Raw genomic sequence first — 24,451 nt, 5'->3', positions numbered from 1 at the left:
AAATACACAAGCAAGACCCAAGAACAAGAGCCCTCTCCCTTCTGTGGTTTCTAGCAGCAGGCATTTCAGAAGTGTTACTGCCTCTGACCATGGAGGCACAGCATAGCCACCGATAGCCTTGTCCTCCATGAATTTGTCTTTCGAAGCCATCCAAGTTGGTGATCATCACCGCATTTTGCAGGAGCAAGTTCCATAGCTTAACCATGCACTCCATGAAGAACTGCTTTTCCTTTTATCTGTCCTTAATCTTCCAACGCCACAGCTTCAAAACACACCATATTAAACAGTGGGCACTTTGATCCTATGGATACGAGACACAGGAAAGTGGTGTGTGCTAGCAAAAGGACAGAGACATCCCAAGCCACGTCCATGCCACAGAGTGGTGATTGCTGCCACTGCTTAGCATTCTCTCTCAGCCACATAAGGAGTGGTTCTCCTGTAGCTAAGAAACTCAAATTGCTCTGCGCCAAGACCACATCTGTTCTCCACGAAAGGTGGCTGTTCTCCATGACAGATAAGTTGATCCACACTGCAGTACCTGAACAACAGGCTGGCCACACACCAGTACCCAACCTACATCAACTTCTGATCATACACTAGTTAAAAGGACTTTTGCCTGAAAGAAAAATTACCTGCCTACACAGCAGTGCACAAAGTTATGACATAAAAGTTACAGTCTATAATTACTTAACCATACTGTAGGTTACTCAATTGAAGTACCCTATGAGAGAAAAAAGGGGGTAGAAACTGAGTACCATAGGGGGTGGCCAATATCGACCTATGGATACTGGTGGTCCACAATTCCCATAAGCCCCAGCCAGCATGGCCAAAGGCCAGGGATGATGGGAGCTGTAGTCCAGCAACATGTGCAGTCTAGGATAGCCACTTCAGGAGTATATTATCTGTAAGGAATACAGTGGTACCTCAGGTTATGAACTTAATTCGTTCCAGAGGTCCATTCTTAACCTGAAAACGTTCTTAACCTGAGGTACCACTTTTGCTGATGGGGCCTCCCGCTGCCACCACCACATGATTTCTGTTCTCATCCTGAGGTAAAGTTCTGAACCCGAGGTACTACTTCTGGGTTAGCGGAGTCTGTAACCTGAAGTGTTTGTAACCCAAGGTGTTTGTAACCTGAGGTACCACTGTATACTACAGAATAGGTTCAAGAGAAAACCTGGGTCCTTTGCACAGCTGACCCACTGCTTATGAATCTATAAAGTGCCCTTCTGTTTTTGAGGATCAAGTGAGTTTATTCTGGAATAAACTGTTTTGTGGACTGTAGCCAGTAAGCATTGCTTAACTTCAGCAGTTCAAAGAGAAAGGTTGACTGTTCAATAGTTCAAAGGCAGGAACACCAGTAGAAAACAAAAGCAGTCAGCAGCAAATCTAGCAAAAGAAAAAGAGCCCAGAAGAACTGGGAAGAGAATAACTACTCCCAACTATAGCAAGGCTCTGACACAGTGACATTTATTTGGCGGCAGCTGCAAAAGCAGTAATTACATATGGAGCTGAGCTGTCTGCACACTACATACATATGGTCCTTTTACATGTAAATGATCTATCCTGAGAAGTGTCTCAACAGCATTAGTACCTAAAGCCAATCCATTAGCTTCCTAGAAGCTGATCTTTTTTAAAAAGTTGACTGAATGGCTATGGCCTTCTCTCTCACATATCCAACTATCCTGTGGAAACTGAGGCTTGCAGATCAAACCCACAGCAAGATCCATGAGCTCTAGAAGTCATCATAAGGTTCCAGTCCTCAGATGGAGGAGAGTGAAGAGAACGATCTGAAGTCTACTGGTGCAGCTATACAAGGCTGGCCCTCTAAGCTAAATCGCACTTTGTGCATGGGCAGAAATGCCGAATCACGACCCGTGCGTTGTAAACGCTGCAGGTTGCAAACGTGCCTCCCACACGGATCATGTTCGCAACCCGAGCGTCCACTGTACATATTACACGTTATACACACACCTTTTTGGCAGGCTGGGAGGAGGACAACTGTGATGGGAAAGATAGCACTGCATTCAGATGTGGCCTTAATTACTTTTGCTTTCCTGGTTATAATTCCAGTGTTTCTATCCCAATTTCTAAATTCCTCTAACCCTATTGTGGTGTAGTGGAACTGGGGTACTTTTTTATCAATATACCACCAAGTCATGCTAAATTCCGAATGTTGGGAAAGATCTGTATGCCAGGATACCCCATCAAATTTTGTCAATGCAAACCTTGCAATTTTCAGAGTTAATCCCTCAGTCTCTCTTGGGTATTTCACAGAACCATTATTAAGGTAGAAGCAACTTAGGGAACCCCTAGGAGGCGACCATCCAGCTTGTTCTGTTTATTTCAAGTGGGGGCAGGGTCTTTGTTCTCAAATACTAAAATATTCACATGGGTGTATTCACATGGTCTCAGAACAGATCATCCTAAGGAATTATGCAAAAACCACTCTGCTTATTTGCGTTCATTTGTATTATTGAACCATTTCACTCCCGCCCTCACCTCTCTTGCTCATGAAATTTAGCTCATTTGGATTGAACTAAAACTCAGGGTGAAAAAGGAATCACCAGTGAGCAGAGCAGGCTATGTACATTTCCACATTGGAATGTTGTGGGGATTAAATAAGAATGCTTGTGCATCTCAGCACAGCGATGTGAAAAGCAAAATCCGAACTAACACTAAAATACCAACAGTTCTTCCTCTTCTACAAGTGAAAAGAATTCATCTACTTCATCCTAACAGTGGGGAAGCATCTATATAAAATGAAGCTAAAAAAACCGGGGAGGTGCGACTTCAGTTCAATGCTGTTCTATTTCAATTATTTAAAAATATTAAATCTGACAACATGGGTGGTTGCCTCTATTGGGAACTGCGATGGATAGCTTGAAAGAGAGTCCCTTCAAAAGCATTTCCTGGCCTATTATGCAAAAGCCCTTTCAATATATTTTTAACCTCCACAAAACAAAGGAAATTCTTCTGCAGCAGAATTAAACAGGCCTCACTTTCAGTATTAAAGAAGGGAAACAAAGCACTGGGGAAGTAGGAATGTAAAGGCACCCACGCAATTGGACTTGCATTGTTTAGTACCTAGCAACACTACTTAAATACTCTTAAAGTAAGCATTAAGAAGAGCAGAAGCTTTAACAAAACAACAACAACAACAACAAGTCTCGTGCCTCATGTGGCACTTAGTTCTCTTTCTGTGACCCATATATGTTTTACAGTTTGACAAAGCAAACAGCCACAGCGCAATTATTGGACGGGAGGGAATTAATACCAATTAGCCATATGCACCACATGACAGCCATATGCACCACAGTTAAGAAAACATTTAATTAAAAAAACCAGCATATTTTTTAAAGGAAACAAGATTTGTTTTTGTTTTTTTAAAAGTAAATTTTCAACACTATAACAGTAAACTTCTGTCTAAGTGGAATGGTTAGCATTGTCAATGACAAACACTACTGAACTGAAATCCAGCGCCCCTCCCTCCAGGTCATTCAAAGCATCCCTCCAAAATGACATTTGAGAATCGGGTGGCTGAACCTCGCCTGCTCACCCATTTATGTGTGCAAAAGGGGAAGGACCGGGTCTCTAAAAATTAATCTTCTTTCCCTCGGACCCCTCGCCCTCTGAACCAGACAGAGCCACCTGCCAAATCCGCGTTAACCAGCCTTCCAGAATGCACAGCCTTCTGGCAATTTCCCAAGTCGTGCCACCTCCAAATGTGCAGCTGCCAACAAGTGCAGAACTAGCTCTCCATAATCCAGCCCACCAGGGCCCTTTACAGAGCCAGCAGGCTGCAGTGGTTTAAGTGCCAGACAAGAACTGGGCAGACTCTAGCTTTAAATCCCCCACTCAACCCTGAGATGCACTGGGTCACTTAATAATAATAATAATAATAATAATAATAATTTATTATTTATACCCCGCCCATCTGGCTGAGTTTCCCCAGCCACTCTGGGCGGCTCCCAATCAGTGTTAAAAACAGTACAGCATTACATATTAAAAACTTCCCTGAACAGGGCTGCCTTAAGATGTCTTCTGAATGTCAGGTAATTCTTTATCTCTTTGACATCTGATGGAAGGGCGTTCCACAGGGCAGGCGCCACTACCGAGAAGGCCCTCTGTCTGGTTCCCTGTAGCCTCGCAATGAGGGAACCGCCAGAAGGCCCTCGGCGCTGGATCTCAGTGTCCGGGCTGAACGATGGGGGTGGAGACGCTCCTTCAGGTATACAGGACCGAGGCCGTTTAGGGCTTTAAAGGTCAGCACCAACACTTTGAATTGTGCTCGGAAACGTACTGGGAGCCAATGCAGATCTCTCAGAACCGGTGTTATGTGGTCCCGGCGGCCACTCCCAGTCACTTTAGACTAGGGGTTGGCAAGATTACTGGTCGATGGGCCGGTCCATGCTCCGTCCGTCAGGGTTGGAGAAGCACCTGTGCGCACATGCTATTTCCGGCACTCCTCCGACACGGATGTGCGCCAGAAATAGCATGTGCACACTTCTCCATCCCGCACGCATGTGCACATGCTATTTCCGGTGCACATCCGGGTTTGAGGAGCGCCTGTGCGCATGCACACACACTATTTCCTGTGCACAGCCACGCCGCACCGTGCCAGTAATAGCGGGCAGTGGCAGGGGTCGTCATGGGCCGGTTAGACGAGCCTCGCAGGGCTACCGGCCCATGGGCCTTAGGTTGCCGACCCCTAGTTTAGACCAGTCATTCTTTCTTCTTCTAAGCTACTTCACAAGGTTGTTGTGAGGAGAAAAAGAATCAGGGGCGGGGTGCAGAGAAGGTCCAGATATACCGTCCAGAGCAAAAGAGAGGACTACTCATGAAATAAAAGAACAGAACAGAGAAGAAAGATGAAGACAGATTACCCCGCATCAAAGATGGGTCTTGAGTTACCTCCCTGACAGTTCAAAATGCATTGCAAGGTAAACCTCACTGAAATTGTAGCTTTTACTTGTGCTATTCTCACATCACACACATTGCGGGTGTGGGGGATGGGACTGGACGGCTCCCTTCCAACTGGTCCTTTCCAACTCTGCAATTCTATGATAAAAGACTTTCTCATGATAAAGAATCCGGAAGCAAAACAGAGATCCACCTTACGTGCACTGACAGATGACAAAGCTCAACTAAAAACACTAGACTTAGAATCACAGAATTATGGAACAACAGAGTTGGAGGGGATCCTGGCTGAAAGTCATTTAGTCCAACCCCCTGCAATGCAGGAATCTCCTTCAAAGCTTCACACCATGAGAAGTGTGCACTCCAAGGGCCCTCCTATTGACATCATGGGGTAGAAGGATGTACTCTAGCACTTCCCCATGTCACACTGGAGAGGAGACCCAGAATTGCTTATCTTAGGAACTTGAGCCAAGATCACAGCTCAGCATCATTAGGTACTGCATGGGGCCCATACCAGAGCACTGCTGACCTCCAGAATCCCCTGGCTCTACTCATTCTATTCTTGCTTCCAGTTGCTGCCTGCTCACCTGCCCTCTTAAGCAAACCAGAAGCAGCAAGCGGAGGGAGCAGGATTATGGGCAACATCAGAATGGGGAAGAGCTATAACAGGTGAATCTACCTGTGCTCCAGCCTTCACTTTGTCTGCTGATCATGGAAATCATAGCCCAACAACATCTGGAAAGTTGTTGGGCTCTCCCCTGGTACAGGAGCTCTAAAGCCAACAAAAACTGTGTAGCCAAGATAGGACTTCCTCTTACAGCCACAGCTAGATGGACCTCATGGATGCTTGAAGGCCACACTGAGAAAAGCCTTGCACCCATATCAGTCCCTAACCCCCTATTCCAACCTCTCTTCAGAAAACAATGAGTTCAAGACCAAAGGAAGCCCCTTTCTTTTTGCTCCTACAGTCTGGATGGGCATATCATACAGAGCAAGAAGGCAATAATGACCATATCAGCAATCGTTTAGCACAGATAAGACATAATCTTTTAAAATGCTTCAACTATGCAAGCAGTGGATTCAGCTAAGGATTTTAAAGAACATGCACAAACCTTTTTAAATGAACGTTTGGGTATGGAGGAGGTTTATGGTACAGTAGATAAGGCCATATAATTGCACCAAAGTTTTTTCAAGCGGTTGTCAGTCTTAAGTGTGCATTTAGTTCAGGCACAAAATTTCCTTCAGTCAGCAAAAAGATCTCCTTAATTTCCATGGTCTTAAGATGACTGCCAGCTAATTGTGCCTTGCTTTTTAAATGAGAAAAAAAGCACACAGATTAACATCTTCACCCAGAAATACAGCTAAGCCCACATGGTGCAGATCAGGCAGCTGGGTTCACAGAAAAGTTTGGCCAGCTTTTGAAAAACATGGACACCAAAGCAACACATGCTCCAGATTAGCAATTGTGAATGCAAAACGAAAGGATGGTCCTTATTACAGAGTAATTATATTACAGAGTGCTCATTATCAGCATGCACCTTGACAGTAGATACTGAGCATGCAAAAATGCAACTTGCAGTCTGCACACAGTAAGTCTTAACTTTAGTATCACCCATAGGGTATTTTTCTGGAGCAGACCCTCAGTAAAACGAGCCAATATAAACTAATGCAAAAATTAAAATTTCCAAGAGGAGGTATGCTTGTTTAGAAAGTAAACAGTGCCTTTTTCATGTTCGTGATTCAACTAGAGGCTATGTTTGTTGGAATACTTTTTAAAAGAACATGTTTCAAAGGGTAGCATATTTTGGCACATCTTGGGGGAAAGGGGAGGAAGCAGATGAACTTTGGAAAGATATGACTTTTAGTTTTTCCACACAACAGTAAGATAAATATAGTCACTCCCTACCATCTCCCCTAGTTCAACATTCTTAAAACATTTTGATTGTCATACAGTGTATTAAACAGCATGTGCATACCATTGCATACCTAGAAACGCCCCCACAAATAAAAAAAAATTAAATATATATATCCTCAAAAGTGCGAAATGAGCCTGAGAACATTCAGAAAATGCCTCCCTGTCATGCTCTCATTCCTATCAGATTGTGCATAAATGTACAAGTGCTTTAATGGGGGGTGGGGGATATGCCAATTTATCCCACCCTCCTCTGTCTTAGCGCAATACTAGTAGCACAATATAGGTGGATATGGATCCTCCTTAACTTATTAAACAGTGCCTGCATTGTCTTTCAGAACCATTGATCATAGGCATTATAGGATTCCTGGGTACAGCTGTGGGCCTCAAAGGCTTTCCTTTTGCTTTCATTCATCGGGACCTGGAATGAGACCAAACGGAACAGGCTGCCATAGAAGGTGTGGATGTCAAAGGCTTTTTAAGCAGTGGCTGAAGGTAAAGGACCCCTGACAGTTAAGTCCAGTTGCGAACAACTCTGGGGTTGCAGCGCTCATCTCGCTTTACTGGCCAAGGGAGCCGGCGTTTGTCCACAGACAGTTTTTCCAGGTCATATGGCCAGCATGACTAAGACACTTCTGGCGAAACCAGAGCAGCGCACAGGAATAGCGGTAACTATTTATCTACTTGCACTTTTTTGGTGTGCTTTCGAACTGCTAGGTGGGCAGGAGCTGGGACAGGAGCTCACTCCTTTGCAGGGATTCAAACCGCCGACCTTCTGATCGGCAAGCCCTAGGCTCAGTGGTTTAGACCACAGCGCCACCCATGTCCCAAGCAGAGGCTAGCTGGCTATTTATCAAGGATGCTGCAGTAGGAGTGCATCTCCTACACTGGCAACAGACTGGACTAGATGGCCTTTGAGGTTGTTTTCAACTCTATGTTTAATGAAATGCCACCCTCTGATGTTTGACTTGGGTTTTCACTATCCATAGATGCAATCTTCTGAATAAAGGAAGTGTTGCTACAAATAAGTTTCATAACTACTAGCTCCTATTTGAGCTTCACTGCAGGAATTTCTATCTTCTTCAGAAGAGCATCCCATAAAAGGAATAGCATACCACAACGATCAATAGAAGTTAAGTCATCCCATCCCCCCACAAGCCAAAGTAGGGACTTTTCAGCTCTCAAATACTATTTCAAGTTATTGTTTGACTAGGAGAAATAATACCTAGAATGACAGATTTTGTCAAGCTCTTTTTTAAAAAATATATATTCTTCCTCCTTGCCCTCCCTCTCCAGGGGAGCAGAAATAACATGATTAAAATGTAGAAATTTGGTTGGAAATAACAGCCTAGTAGAGCACTGCCAAAAAAGGCAATTTTTCTTGGCTATGGATTAAAAATGAAACTTAACTCCAAAGTGATTATTGAGCTACTTACATGCTTTTAAATGACATCTGTGCTGTCCAAAAGCAATGAAACAGATTAGCACGTGCCCATGAAGAGTTTCCTTCTTTACAGCCCACTGCCTTATTACAAACTCATCAGGCAGGAGGTAGCATTAGGGAACCTTCTGATGTTCATCTGAGAGGTCAAATTTCACACTGAGAGCACAGGAAAAAAATGAATTCTCTAAGAAGCAAATCCCTCCTGTTCAAAGCGCCACACATCCAACAGAAAGTTAAAACCACTAACTGTGGCAAGGCCAGGCCTTGATTAATTAGGAGAAGCTCAACTAAAACAAATGGCGAAGCACTAAATCTGAAAGAACAGGCTTGTACATTTGTGAGATTTGAACTGGGAACTGTCATGGTTCCATTTTCAGGCACTACACAACACACTAGCTCTCAAAGGCAGTCTTCCATGGGTCCTTTCTACTAATGAACTCTCCAGGACAGAATCTCTCTTAACTAGTTTGGGCTGCCCTGCTTAAATACTGTAAGTCACCACTTCAGCCAGGACCAAACGTAGCAGCTCTTGTATAATAGCTGACACAATCTTAATGGATCAGTAACATTTGCATAATTCATGCCTACAGTTAACTTGCATATTCAGCCTTCTGAGTTGCAAAACAATGGCTTCTGACTTAGCAAAAATTTAGAAAGCATGTACAACTACCGGTATGTTTCAGTCTCCACAGCAACAGTACTCTCTATCACAGAGGTGGCCAACATGGTGTCCTCCAGATGTGGCTGGACTACAACTCCCATCATGCCTGACCACTTGCCATGCTTGCTTGGGCTGGTGTAAATTGTAGTCCATAACATCTGGAGGGCAACACATTGGTTACCCCTTCCCAATGAGCTGCATGGATAATTTCCAACCTGGACACCATTTTCATTGGGTCCATGAAATTAATCTGAATGCTGCCACTTTTAAATGTCAAGCTGGATACAATCCAATCAGTATCAGGATACTGAACATGCAAAGGTAGCTGCTTCCCTGAACAAAGCATTATCTCAGCCAAGGTGAAAATACCAATTCAAATGCAAGACTGTAGTAATCAGATCTTCATCGACTGCCATACTTAGAGAGTATTTCTAAGATTTGCTAAGAGATCTTTTAAAAAAAAGTTTTCAGCAGCAAATCAGCCATTCACGGAAGAATAACCAAACCAAATCAATCTGTTATTCATAGCTTGAAAGTCAATGTAAATTGAAATAGATTATTAGGAGCTCTGACTCATCCTTTTTTACTAGATGATGCAAAAGTAGGAAACATGTATACAAGCAAGAAGGGATAAAGTTCAGTTTCACACACAAGGTAAAAAGGTCTCTGGATCAAAAACATCTTTCTGTGAATGAGGCTTTAGCTGCACTGATATCCAGGCACTTGAGTCAAGACAGGAAAATAAAACCATGAGAAACTAGTGGAAAGAATAACAGAGAATGGCCCCTTCTCAGTAAGCAATCTCTAAACAGATTAACACACACACTCACACACACACATCCCTACATTTTCTCTTACACAAGTCTTCATATTCTAACAACTCTTCTTCAAGTTAAAAGTAGTGTGATAATAATTATCACGGCATTTAGCTAGTGAAATAAACTTATTGATCAAATAATACCCTGCACACCCTTCTAGACCAGATTAATCAGCCAGTGATGATTCTGGGAACCCATAACTGCAGCCTCCTATTACATATAAATATACTGTATATACTGGACAGGGGGTGGGGGACAGGGGAAAATCCACCATTTAAAACTGCCAAAATGGGAAATCCAGTGAGTTGGGAGAACCTAATTTGCACCGAGTATATTTAAGAGCAGGTATAAAAGGGAAGGTGAAACCACTTTGAATGACCAGTGCCATACCATCACACCAACTAATTTATAGGAAGTAACTGAGCACTCTGAAACACAACACCAGAAGCCAAGCCGGCAGAGAAAAACTTCTGCTGTGTGCACATTTTTTGTGTATCCAGTGTAGTCCCACCAATGGTTTGGGAAGCAATGTGCACATAGTAGCCACAAGCCTAATCTATCCTGAATCAATCTTATGGTTTCTTATCTAACACTGCATTTTGACGAGTTTTTCCTCAAGCCAGCTTTGATCCAAATTGAGAAAAAGAATGACCTAGTTGCATTTTAAGGGGGTAAAGTGTGCAGCCTATCATGAAAGCAGGAGAGACCTTAAAAAAGCCCTCCTGCCAACTTGTAGCACCCTATAACCTAAGCAGACAGTCTCAGACTTCACATTACTGAAAAGGTTTCGTCTGCTAGGAATGGGCATTCAGAGGGTGCCAACTCTATAATGGACTCTTAGGTTGCACTCCTAGTCCCTCGCGAGAAAATAAGTGGAGCTGGATTGCTGTAGCACAGCCCTATCCGTGTTTGTTCACCGGTACATCCAAGGAAGTGTGTGTGCAGAGAGTCTTGCTATATTAAGCCATAGCAATCCATACACTGCCTTGTATAAATAAAGTCAGCCAGTAACGAGCCCATCTGTTCAGAAGGCAACCTGTGGAGTGCCGGGCATTTGGAAGCTCGATTTATTTACACCAATTATTGTGCGTTGAAGACCTGGGCGTCTTTAACTCGGCTTCTGTTCAAGCAGAGATTCACACAACATTCCCAAATCGGTCACAAGGGAGTCTTCCTCTTTAAAGAACAGAATTTATCACTGTTCCTCTTTCCTGAGGTAACCTGGCTCTTCAAGCAACCTCGTCGGGAATACTTAAAGAAGCTTGCTCTTTGTTTGTGTGAACGCAACACACCCCGTGTAGTCCGGCAGGAGGAGGGGGGGAAGCGCCGAATGCAGAGCCCTCTCCCAGCCCAGGCTGCAAAAACATGCCCAGGGCCGCGGCAGAGGCTCGTTTGTTGACACCCGAGTGGCTGCGTTGGGCTCCCGAAAGCCGTGTGTGTTTGTGTGTGTGTTGCTAACAGCCGGGGAACTAGAGCCCGCCAAGCACTTTTCGGATTAAGAGCGGCAGCTAATTGCAGGTATGATCCCTCCTGAGGAAGCAGCTTGAAATAAAGGGGGCAGCAGAGGAGTTTGAAGGCGGGAGAGCGAGGTGAAGGGGGGCAGGGATTGAGGACCCCCCAAGTTAAGAGGGAAAGTTTGAGAGGAGGAGGAGGAGGAAGAGAAGCGAAGAAGAGCAAACACTGCGCAGGGGGGTGAAAGAGAGCAGCGTGCCTCTCCCGCAGATCCAGGCTGGAGGAGCAGCCGAAGCCCCGTTCCTTACCCTTCGTCCACTCCACTACTTGCTTAGGGCTCCACTTGGTCACAGGCTCCATCCTCCTCCTCGATCCAGCGCTCTGAACCCCCCCTTGGCGAGGAGAATCCTGACTTCTCTCTCTCTCTCCGCCCCCTCCCCCCCCTGCCCAGCCGGAGATCCCCAAATCCAGCAAGGCAAAGCGAGCGCCGCTCCCGCCTGCTCCGCTCTCGCTGCTGCCCCTGAGCGCGCGGGCTTCCCCCTTTCCAGGCTCCCATCGGGAGCAGGCAGCCCCGGCTCCGCCCCCTTTGGCCCGGGCCAGCCTCTCTCGCGCGCGCGCCGCCGGCTCCACCTCCACGTGCTCGGAGCAGCGCCCAAGTGGGGAAGCGGCCCGGGCGGCGCTCGGCTGGCGCGCTGGTGGCGAGGCGCTTCTGGGCCGCCGCCGCTGCTGTGCCCCCTGCAGGAGACGGAGAAGAGCTCTGCAAACTCCGCTTGGGTTCTCCAAGTGCTGCTTCCTTTCTCCTCCCCTGTTTCTTCGCTCTCCCCCGCCCCGCCGCCCTCTTTTCAATCCTGTGGGAGCTGGAGCGAAACTCCAGCAAGAAGCAGCCCAACCCAGACCGGCCCGTCGCCCTCGCCCACGCAGGCTTAATGCTGCTCTCAGGCGGGGCTGTTTTGCGATAGAGCTGGGAGAAGTGGCCAAGTGCGCACATCACAGCTGCCGACTTCAAAAGGAAGAAACGTAGGTTTTGGTTGTGGGGACCCCCCGCCCCGATGTTGCTGGACTGCAACTCCCAGCATCTCTGACCACTGATCAGTTGGAGTCTGATAACAAGGCCGCAAGTCCTCCCACCCCCCAGGAGGAGAAGCTCCCTCTACTTTCCCCACTCATAATAAAGGTGTTTTCCCCCACAGATGGCATAGATGACCGAGAAATAAAAATAAATGAAGGTGTATCGGTAGTGTCAAACAGGCATTCTCCCAGTCTCTCTCTCCCACCCGTGTACACACTCTCTTAACAGTGCTGGATTTATGTATACAGTGGTACCTCAGGATGCGAACGGGATCCGTTCCGGAGCCCCATTCGCATCCTGAATGCAATGTATGCCGTGACGGTGCAGGTCGCGTTTTGCCGCTTCTGCGCATGACATCATTTTGGGCGTCTGCGCATGCGTGAGTGGCAAAACCCAGAAGTAACACGCTCCGTTACTTCCGGGTTGCTGTGGAGCACAACTCGAACGCGCTCAACCCAAAGCACATTCAACCCGAGGTATAACTGTAAAGCCAAACAAGCTATAGCTTAGGGCCCCACTATCTTAGGGGGCCCCAAAATTTAAAGGAAAAACAACCTGGATGTACATTTCCAAAATATAAAATAAAAAACAAAACCTATATACAGCAGCAGTGTTTTGTCCATAAATTACTATACAGTATAGCACATATTCAACACACACACAAAAGCAGTGACAATTTGTTGTTGACAGAGGACAGCTGGACATATAAAGGCCCCCATTACCTTCAGTAGCTTAGGGCCTCATCAAACCTAAATCCAGCCCTGTGCACATGCTATTATGATCAGACCACAATAAAAATGGACTGTTACTGGAGAAAAGATTACTGTATTGGTCTCTTGTTAGATAGTGTTGGAGGGGAGAGGCATGGGAACCTGCAAAGCAGAAACTTGTTTTGCAGAACTTGCTTTTAGGGGTCAGCAAACACAGTTTAGGACTTTAAAACACTAGGGCCTAGTTCTCACTGAAGGAGAGAAGGTGGGCTGTACCATGTCAAACTATAAGCCGAACTGGCCTGATCAGGAGTGCCACCACGCCTACCTATAAAAGAGTGACATGATATGAAGAACACTATGCTAGAACCTGCCTCAGGCCCATGCAGTTTTCTATGCAGGAAATTGTATGGAGGACCATGCAGTCGGGCAAAACTCCCTGTATAAAGTCCTGCAACACAGGCACAAATGTACTACTCCTGTGATAACATTTTGTTTTATTTTAAAATTATATATTGCTTTTATATGTTAGATACAAATTTAAGGCAATTAAATATCTGATGCCAAAACAAAATGCCAAGACAAAAATCAAACTGAGAGAAGCAGCAAAGCCAAAGATAACATAGCTGCTGAAGGTAGCAAAAATAAAGTTACCAAAAGCAGCAATCAGTAGCAAAGTTGCTTGATTTAAGGAATTTTTAGCTTGTTTCGTTTAAGTCCTATAATTAGTCAAGGAGCACAATTCCAGCAGCTTGGGAAAAAAACCCAGATATTAAACGCTGTTAACAAGGTCTATCAACAAGTTTAAAATGTTTTTTAAAAAAACAAACAAACTAGGGATGACAATTTTGCATATCCAAAGAGCATTTTCACAGCATCATACAATACAGGAAACATGTTCTCTCCTCAGAAAATTTATTGTTTTTTTACTAATCCTTGCTTCTGTGCTTTTAAGATAAGTTTTATTCAGACATTTGTTTAGGCCTAAATAACAGTAGTTAAGTATTTACTGTACAGTAGTTGATCAATATATTGTAATATATATATATATATATATATATATATATATATATATATATATATTGGTTTTGGTGTCCTCGGGTGTCTTCCCGTGTAAAAGTTGGGGTGTCTAGGCGACGTTTCGACGAGGTCTCACTCGTCATCTTCAGGCTGGTGCTTTCGGCTTCTTGTTACTACGATATATATTTGCTACGAAAGCAAATATATATATATATACACACACACACACACACACACACACACACACAGTGTGTGATGTATCTCCTGTTGACCTCTTTTGTTTTGTTTTCTCATTCCGGTGAAAGAATAGGAATACTCTGAACATGATCAGTTATCCTCAAGCTATCCCCTCTGATGCAGGGAGGAATCCAATTGGTTCTGCTAGTAGGAAAAGAGGCATTTGCTGATTCCACCTGCAGCAACAGCACCCGTCAGTTTTGGGGGGTGTTGGGAGCTGCAGAAAGGAGTGGGAATTGGTAAAAAAAAAAAAATCACTTTCCACTGTAAGTGGATGCCTTTTGAAGCCCTTGTGCAAGAGCACCAATTGAATAAAACGTATTTTTTCTTTCATTTCATTGGCTAATAGCTTGTGTATAAGAGACTTATGTTGTATATTTTATTGTCTTCTCTGGGGAATTTCCCTTGTTCTCTTAAGGGCAGCAAATTCCAATGAGATAACGCACGTCACCCACTGTATTCACTTTCTGGACATTTCTTTTTGTTCATAACATCCACCGAGATCTGATATAATCAAGAAACCAAGTAGCATGCTTCATTGTATTAAATTTCTTTGTTCAGGCAGGTGCTACTTTGTTTGCCTGGCTCCCCCCCCCCCCGCACACCTTTCTGGTTTGTGTATGGCATTGTCATCTATTTATAAGTTGTGACATCTGTTTTCTTTGATCGGTTTGCTAGTTTGAAATGTTAATTTTGATAAAACAGCCGGCAACACCCATTTGTGTGTCAGGAGGCTTATTTCAGTATAGATCCACGCATGCTGCATCTAGCCACCCACTTCCCATAAATTACCTTTGCTAATAAGGGATAATTCTCAGGTGGAAGGGGGCAATCATTGAACAACAACAAATTTTTTTTTTTTTTAAATTTATAAGGTAAAGGTAAAGGGACCCCTGACCATTAGATCCAGTCGTGACCAACTCTGGGATTGCGGCGCTCATCTCGCTTTATTGGCCGAGGGAGCCAGCGTACACCTTCCGGGTTATGTGGCCAGCATGACTAAGCCGCTTACTGGGGAACCAGAGCAGCAGACGGAAACGCTGTTTACCTTCCCGCCGGAGTGGTACCTATTTATCTACTTGCACTTTGACATGCTTTCGAACTGCTAGGTTGGCAGGAGCAGGGACCGAGCAACGGGAGCTCACCCCGTCGCGGGGATTCGAACTGCTGACCTTCTGATCGGCAAGTCCTAGGCTCTGTGGTTTAACCCACAGCGCCACCCGCATCCCTTATTAAATTTATATACCACCCTTAATCTGAAGATTTCAAAGCAGTGCACAAGATAAAAGCACAAAAGTTTAAAGGTCAAGTGTTTTGTCCCAGAAACAATACGATATTCTTCAAATCAATGAAATTCTCTTTTGCTAATTTGGGAAGACCACTTTAAAACTTCATAGGAAATCAGCAGCCAATGTGAAGTGCCCTTCATACAGAGTATTGAAGCGTTAATAAATGCATCATAATGCGAGTAGCTTGCAAGATCATCTCGTTCCATAAGGTTAAAAGAACATAATTCTAAAATGGAAGCTACAGTGGATACTGCCTTGAAGAAAATGTGGAAGCTACAGAAAATTCAGTGGCCCATATCTTGGCAGGACTAGGTTACGACAGACATACAAGCCCTTTATTGAAGCATCTGTACTGTGTTCATGTCATTATTCTAATTCTAAAAGTTCTAAATAACCTAGGACCTATATAAGAACGTAAAGAGAGTTTGCTGAATCAGGGCAATGGCCCATCTAGTCCAGCATCTTGTTCTCACAGTGGCCAACCTCATGCCCATCGGAAGTCCGCAACATTCACCTTGCCTGCATTTTCCAGCAACTGGTATTCAAAGCCATTCTGCTTCCAATATATAATCTTAGGGAGTACTTTTATACAGAAGAATTTTGTCTCATCTCTACCTGTTTCTGAGGCATTGAGTAGCATTTCAAATTTTGAGAAGCTCCTGGTGTTTCACTATTTCAGTCTCTTTTCTGTACAGTGCAACCCTAGGTATATTTACTCAGAAACAAGTACCACTTTGAGTCAAAGGGATTTATTCCCGTGCAATAGGACTTTAGCCTCAGAGACTGTTAAAGGCCCCTGCCTCAATTTGGATTATATCAACACACATTTGTTAGACACATTTCACTTAAAAGAACTTACCAGCAAAAGTACTTACAGGTGAGATATATGAGTGAAAAATCCTCTATGGCCCACTTTATTCAACAAAATCATATCCATCAATTGCTTACTCTAGTTTTACAACAAAAAAACCTGGCATAAGTTTCAAATACCTCTGGGCTCTCTTCTTGTTGACATATTTTACTGCCTACATGTAAACTCACATGACCAGGCTGTTGGCAAACATGACAGAACATTTCCCCACTCCAGCTTGGATCTACAATATTCTGGGATTTGTTTCTTTTTTTTTTTTATAAATATTTATTAAGATTTTTAAAGAAAAAAGAAAAAAGTACATTAATAATAAACAGTATTATTTTGCTTTAACAAAGTTTCCTGTCATCTTTGAACTTCCTCACGCCTCCCGCTCCCATTTACGTCATTAATAAATTTTTGTCAAGCAAATTATCATCTTATTTCCAACTTGTATACCAATAAAATACATTAAAATGATTGTCCTTCAACTTTGTTTCTCTTAATCTCTCTTGTCATCATTTCCTGATCTATTTTAGTGATGGCCAATTGTTTATAACCGAGCATCTTTCTTAACATTCCATTAAATCACAATATTTTTGTAAATAAGTCTTAAATTTCTTCCAGTCCTCTTCCATCCTTTCTTCTCCCAGGTCTCGGATTCTGCCGGTCATCTCCGCCAGCTGCATATAGTCCATCAGTTGCATCTGCCATTCTTCCAGTGTGGGTAGATCTTGAGTTTTCCAGTTCTTGGCGAGTAATATCCTTGCTGCTGTTGTCGCATACATGAAAAATGTTCTATCTTTCTTTAACACCTTCTGGTCGACAATGCCCAGGAGGAAGGCCTCTGGTTTCTTAGTGAAGGTATACTTAAATACCTTTTTCAGCTCATTATATATCATTTCCCAGAAGGCCTTCACCTTAGGGCAGGTCCACCAGAGGTGGTAAAATGTTCCTTCATTTTCCTTACATTTCCAGCATTTGTTATCTGACGAATGGTATATTTTGGCAAGTTTAACCGGGGTCATGTACCATCTGTATATCATTTTCATTACATTTTCTTTCAAAGCATTACATGCAGTAAAATTCAACCCAGTGGTCCACAACCTTTCCCAGTCCTCAAACATAATGTTATGCCCAATGTCCTGTGCCCATTTTATCATAGCCGACTTAACCATTTCGTCTTGTGTATTCCATTTCAACAGCAAGTTATACATTCTTGAAAGTACCTTAGTCTTAGGTTCTAGCAGCTCTGTTTCCAACTTCGATTTCTCCACCTGGAATCCTAACTTTTTGTCACTTTTAAAAACTTCCTTAATCTGAGCGTAGTGTAACCAGTCTCGCACTTTATCCTTCATTTTCTCCATACTCTGCAATTTCCAATTGTCTCCGTCTTTTTCTAGCAATTCCCAATATTTTGGCCAATAGGCTTCCATATTGGTTCCTTTTCGGGCCTTAGCTTCCAAAGGTGAAAGCCACCTTGGTGTTTTATTTTCCAATAAGTCTTTATATTTTGTCCAGACATTAAACACTGCTTTCCTGACAATATGGTTCTTAAAGGCCTTGTTGATCTTAACTTTATCATACCATAAATATGCATGCCAACCAAACGCATTGTTATAACCTTCCAAGTCTAAAACATCAGTGTCCTCAAGAAGTAGCCAATCTTTTAGCCAGCAGAAAGCTGCGGCTTCATAGTACAACCTTAAGTCTGGCAGGGCAAAGCCCCCTCTTTCCTTTGCATCTGTTAATATCTTAAACTTGATTCTGGGCTTTTTGCCCTGCCAGACAAATTTGGAAATATCTCTCTGCCACTTCCGGAAACACTCCGTTTTGTCCACAATTTGCAATGTTTGAAACAAAAACAACATCTTTGGCAGCACATTCATCTTAATTGCAGCAATTCGGCCTAGCAAGGAAAGCTTCAGCTTTGCCCAGCTTTCCAAGTCTCTCTTAATTTCAGACCAACATTTTTCATAATTATCTTTAAATAGACTCAGATTTTTGGTTGTTATATTAACCCCTAGGTATTTTACCCTTTTCACCAGTGATAATTCTGTTTCTCTCTGAAACCGTTCTGACTCTATTTCTGTCATATTTTTTCCTAACACCTTCGTTTTTTGTTTATTTAGCTTAAATCCTGCAACCTGACCAAAGTCATATATCAGTTGTAAAACTCTTTTCGTGCTAGATTCTGGCTCCTGCAATGTCAAAACTAGGTCATCTGCGAAAGCTTTCAGTTTATATTGTTTCGCTCCGACCTGTATTCTGGGATTTGTTTCTTAAGGTCTTCCTATCCTCATTCACAAAACACTTCTGAAAAAGGAAGTGTATGCACCTCAGTGCTGTATTTTGCAAACTGGGCTTTAAGTTAGCTACAAGTGAAAAATGTCTTCAAATCATAGGGGCACTTAAATGGTACAGTAGTTGTGGGTGTGCATTAGGTGACTCCCTAAGTTTTCGCGCAGTTTGAAATGCTTGAATTATTTGTAAAAAGAAAAAAAAGATGCTACCAATTTCAAAGCAAATGGTTACATTAATAAATTTAGAGGCTGCTTCTGAAAATATGTCTGTTGTTAGCAATTCACAATCGATTAGTTTGGGTTTCCAGATTAAAACCTCTGAGCTGAGCATGGGGCCAAGGTTTATTTATTTGCTATTACATTTATTTTCTGCTTTTCCTTTGAGGAGCTCAAGATACCAAACCATAGCAAAGCCAGCCAATTGTGCTTTATTCTGTAAAGGAAACACAGCTGGAAAGTGAATAAAATAATGTAGACATGAGAGAAGTGTTTAAACAAACATACACCAGTATTGTCCTCATTCCAGCTTCTAGTGCTTTTTCTGCTGCTCTGGGGCCCCCCCTCCTGAGTCCTAGCTGGTGCTGTCAACATTTCATCCTATGATCGTTCAGCAACAGTGATTAAATATTCCTACCAATTGTGCTGCCCGCTGAAGGCTAAAGCTGCCACTGCATTTTCTGCTCTAACGTAAGTCAACCGTGTAATGCAGCAGCAAAAAAGCTAATGCTATTCTAGGTTGCATCAACAGATGTATATAGTGTGCCAATCAATAGACGTAATAGTACCACTGTATTCTGGAATACCATGTCCAGTTCTGGGTGCCACAATTTAAGAAGCATGTTGACAAGCTGGAACATGCACAAAGGAGGGCGACCAAGATGATCAACGGTCTGGAAATCAAGCCTTATGAAGAACAGTTGAAGTAGATGGGAATGTTTTGCTTGGAAAACAGCTGACAGAGGAAATATGACAACAATTTTCAAATATCTAAAGGGCTGTCACATGGAGGATGGAGCAAGTTTGTTTTCTCCGGCTCTGGAGGGTAGGACCCAAACCATGGATTCAAGTTACAAGAAAGGAGATTCTGACTAGGAAGAACTTTTTGATGCTAAGAGCAGTTAGATAGTGCAACAGACTCCTCAGGGACTCTCCTTCCTTGGAAGTTTTAAAGCAGAAGTTGGATGGCCACCTGTCATGGATGCTTTAGTGGAGATTCCTGCACTGCAGGAGGCTGGATTAGACGACCCTGAGGTCCCTTCCAACTTCACAATTCTATGATTCTCTGTGTAATTGGTTCATTCAATGACTCCTGTTGCAGAGTCATCTGTTCTCAGAGATTCTTTTCTGTCTGGCTGTGTCATCGCTTTGAGTTTGACCCCTTCCATTCGGAAAGCATGTCCAGTACAGCAGTGACTCATGCGAAGGCAGAAGTTGTTTTTTTTTCTGAGGGTGAGTAATTCTTAGTCTTTTACACTCTGACAAAGAAAGTGGAAGGGAACACAGGTAGCTGCCTTATCCTGAGCCACACCATTAGTCCATTGAACTGCATTATCTACATCACAGGCAGGGAACCTCAGGCCCAGGAGATGAAAGCAGCCCTCCAAGTACAGTGGTACCTTGGGTTACAGATGCTTCAGGTTACAGACGCTTCAGGTTACAGACTCCGCTAACCCAGAAATAGTATCTCAGGTTAGGAACTTTGCTTCAGGATGAGAACAGAAATCATGCTCCGGTGGCGCGGCGGCAGTGGAAGGCCCCATTAGCTAAAGTGGTACCTCAGGTTAAGAACAGTTTCAGGTTAAGAACGGACCTCCAGAACGAATTAAGTTCTTAACCCCTGGTACCACTGTACCTCCATTTGTCCCTTGGGACTCTTCCCAACCACACAACTCACTGGGCCTGCCCCACACCCTCCTCCAGGGTTCTTGCCTGGTGGGAATGTGTCCTTGAGCTGTAACCAGAGCAAAGCTGAAATCACATCTGTTGCTCCACCAACCTTTTGCCTCTGGCCCTGCCCCACTCCTAGCATGCAACTCCCAGAAAGTTATGCATGAGGCAATGTGTCCCTCAGACTGAGAAAGGTTCCCCACCCTGGTTTCTATTGATGGGCAAGTAGCTCCCCACAGTTCCATTCAGGGCTTTTTCACAATCCTACCTGGAGATACCAGGATTTAAACCTGGGATATTTTGCGTGCAAATCGTGAGCTCTCCTACTGAGCTATGGTCCTTCCCCACAAAGGGTGGTATACTTCAGCTTTAAAAGCTTAGGAAACACCACACTGCGTGATTATACATCTAACTACTATAACATCAGTGCAAATCTCAACTCAGGCGAGTTGAGTTCTTTTTCCTTATTCTTCCAGGGAAGCAAACAAGGATGTTTAATTTTAGGCCTATGTTATGCTGTTGCATTCTTCTCTTGTGTCTGTTCTCTCACCAGGTATATTTCAGGCGAGTACCACTATTTAACTCTTTCTCTTTCTCAGAGGCTAGTGGCGCAGGGCACCATGTTCTGGAGGGCGCCAGGGAAGAGGCGGAGGCTGGACGCGGCGCCTCCTGGCATCAGCTCGCCACCCTTGCCCGCCTCCGCCATGCCGCACTGAAGCAGTGCTGTGTCCAGAGCCTCCACCTGCCATGGCCACCATGGCACGAAGCAGCCGGCCAGCTGAGCTGGGAGCCGCCACGTCCAGCCTCTGCCTCTTCCCCCTGGAGGAGCTGCCCTCCAGCTGCTGCCCGCCTCCTCCAGCCTCGCAAACCTGGGCACATCGCCGGCAGCGCCGTCCTCCCTAAAAAGAAGAAGAAGAGTTTGGATTTGATATCCCGCCTTTCACTCCCCTTCAGGAGTCTCAAAGCGGCTAACATTCTCCTTTCCCTTCCTCCCCCACAACAAACACTCTGTGAGGTGAGTGGGGCTGAGAGACTTCAGAGAAGTGTGACTGGCCCAAGGTCACCCAGCAGCTGCATGTGGAGGAGCGGAGACGCGAACCCAGTTCCCCAGATTACGAGACTACCGCTCTTAACCACTACACCACACGAGGTGGGGGGGTGCCAGAGGGATCTTTGCACCAGGGTGCCAGATATGCTTAAGATGGCCCTGCTGTCTCTCTCTCTCCCACTCCCTTTTTGTATATTCTAATAGCTTACGATTACAAGGTTAACATGGCATTTAGATGAGGCCACACATGCTGGCAGATTTGCATAAAATAATTCTTATATAAGTAACAATCCTATGCAAAAATAAGCAACACCTCTATTATGTATTTTCTGTTTTCAGTATTGTGATTTTATGTTGCGAACTGCCCTGAGATCTACAGGTATAGCGTGGTATAAAAAATTTAATAATAATAATTAATAATAATAATAGACATGACTCGGCTGGTTTTTGTGTGATTGGAGGACCTTGGCAGTTCATTAGAAAATTCCCTCCCTGCCAGCCACACCAAAAGCCTCTAAGCAGTAAGTAGACAGACCGCATTTGCAAAAGAGAAACTTTGTGTTCCTGCTAGAATTGTGCAGGCCTTGTGCAGCCAGGTTCTACCAGACAAACTCAATTAGCTATTCAATTAGCTTAGAAGGACATTAGACGCAAATAGAATTTAACCCTCATTAGATCATGTTCTGCACTAATAATTATTGTGTGTTAATTTGGCTGCAAACTGATTTGCAAGACATTTTCTGCCTGATAAGCTGGATCAAAATACAATTAAATAAATGTGTGATTAAATAAATCACAACTGCTTGTAATAACTAGGTCACAGGTTTAGGACCACTGTGTGCTATAGTTCCAACAGCCACCAATAGTAGCAGATGCCACTGGATAGCAAATAGTTGTCTATCTGGCCTGGTACAGATGCACACAGAGTAGAAATAGCATCAATAGCTAGAGGAACAACAGTGATGTCTGTCACCTCTAAGCTATCCTGCTTTTTGTTATGTGCATGATTGGCAAATGCCTTTGCAGTCAGCCTTTGACTTAGTCTCAAATTGAAGTTAAATACCCTTATAAAACTTCAAAAAAATTATTTGGGGACGCCAAAGGACATTACTGCAAGTAACTGTATACAGTATTTCATAAATTTACAAGGGGAAACATTCATACTGCAGATTAACAAGTCTTAAGGACTGGCACCACATTAGCTGCATAATTTGAACACGTTTGGGAATGGTCAAATATTTTATATTCATAATTCACTTTTTGCCTTTCACAACTTCACAAAATGCAGTGTGTAATATGTACATGATCTTTTATTTTTAAGCTAGTCAATCACAAACACATTTGACTACTAGTCGATGGTACTGGAAGCTGAGAATTCACGCCAACCCCTACTGAAACAATTAACAATGGATTTACAAACTGTAAGCTACAGACTGAGTTCAAATAAAGAATTATTTCACAAATTGGGACTGCAAAAGCTGCAGCCACAATGAACAGTCATTGTTCATTATAGTCAGTCTAATCAATTTGGCCACTGACCAGCCTCTCATTGTCGGCAAATATCTCCAGGCACTTCTGGATGAGATGGATTGGCTTGATTCACTTCATGCAGGCTTCAGTACTGAAACTGCTTTGGTCAACCTACACTGGAAGGTGCAGGAACATAACCCTGTTGATTTTCCTGGCTCTTTCAGTGGCCTTCAGCACCATCAACTAGGATACCTTTCTAGAATGAAAGTATGATAATATTTCTAGGTGGGGTTGGGGCACCACATATTTACTCCTTTAAAATGTGATGATGACCACCAACTCACACAAGGCTTTAAAAGAGGATTAGACAAATCCATGAAGGATACGAGCCATGATGTTTATATGTTCAACCTCCACCATCTTATGTACTGCTGTACTCAGGTCCTGTTTGCAGGCTTCCCATAGGCATCTGGTTGGCCACTGTGAGGAGAAGATGCTGGAGTGATGGACCTTTGTTCTGATTCAGCTTCTGATGTCTTCTGATGTTCCGTGCCAGGGTAGTTTCTGCAGATGTTTTCCCCTGGAAGAAGACTGCTGCAGCCTGAACACAAACTTTGATCTCTTGCCCTCCTGTTGTCACTGCGTTTTTAACCCCAAGGGACACAATCCTTGAAAGGAAATACTAAATATTAAAACAACTGGGCCTGTCAATGGTCTGGAAGAGAGAATAAAAGTGTATTGTCTGGTCTGCAGTATCATAATACATGCTAGTGACGGATTACATCGCAACAAGCCAAAGACTTCAAACGGTATTGTCTCCTTATGGCCTCCAGCATAAACAAAACACAGTTGATGTTGTTGCTCTAATTCCTGCTATTGGCTCTCCCATTATGAAGCCATATTTGTGTTTCTAACACAGTGGAGTCTGTTAAATGAAGGGGAGGTCAGTAAAGGAGTTTCTGCATGAGCAAATTGCACAGCTCATGGCACGCACTTGGTTCTTGCAGAAGTTTCCGATTTTTGCCAAGACTGGTGGACTCCTTTACATTGCTCAAGCTTTTAAATTATACTATCAAATATGAAACAGTTGTTCAGAATTGGAAAGGAAATATAATCATCCTCCATTGAAGGCATTGGGGAAGGCAAGTTTACATGTATATAGTTTCTGGTTTTGAGAGGAGAAAGTTGCCAGACTTCTGCTAAGAAAATTACTTGTCCTACAGGGAATCGCTACATCTATTTTTGGAAGATCAGACAGATTTTGAAAAGGATTACATCAGATAATTGCTTTACCCTTTTAATATGTTTTACCAGTTCTCATTAAAAAATGTCCTTTTTGTGGCTTTAGTTAACCTGAAGAC

General features: G+C 43.6%; 1 protein-coding gene and 1 long non-coding RNA gene across 2 annotated transcripts in view; one reads left to right on the top strand and one right to left on the bottom strand.

Moving 5' to 3' along the window:
- CNKSR3 (CNKSR family member 3) overlaps positions 1 to 11,732 on the bottom strand; it is a 61,895-nt gene extending 50,163 nt beyond the window's left edge. The window contains exon 1 of the mRNA XM_081905182.1: positions 11,516 to 11,732. Within this exon, the coding sequence (XP_081761308.1) occupies positions 11,516 to 11,567 (52 nt within the window). The 5' untranslated portion in view covers positions 11,568 to 11,732. The remainder of the gene's footprint in view (positions 1 to 11,515) is intronic.
- LOC309366559 lies at positions 11,202 to 23,904 on the top strand. Its single transcript, XR_014166777.1, has 3 exons — positions 11,202 to 11,273; positions 20,004 to 20,134; positions 23,532 to 23,904. It is a non-coding gene; the product is annotated as an uncharacterized lncRNA (long non-coding RNA).
- Positions 23,905 to 24,451: the final 547 nt, after the last annotated feature.

Source organism: Podarcis melisellensis (assembly GCF_964234715.1).
Source record: "Podarcis melisellensis genome assembly, chromosome: 3".
NCBI lineage: Eukaryota > Metazoa > Chordata > Lepidosauria > Squamata > Lacertidae > Podarcis > Podarcis melisellensis.
Note: the sequence above shows the minus strand (reverse complement) of the source record. Positions and strands in the feature narration are given on the sequence as shown.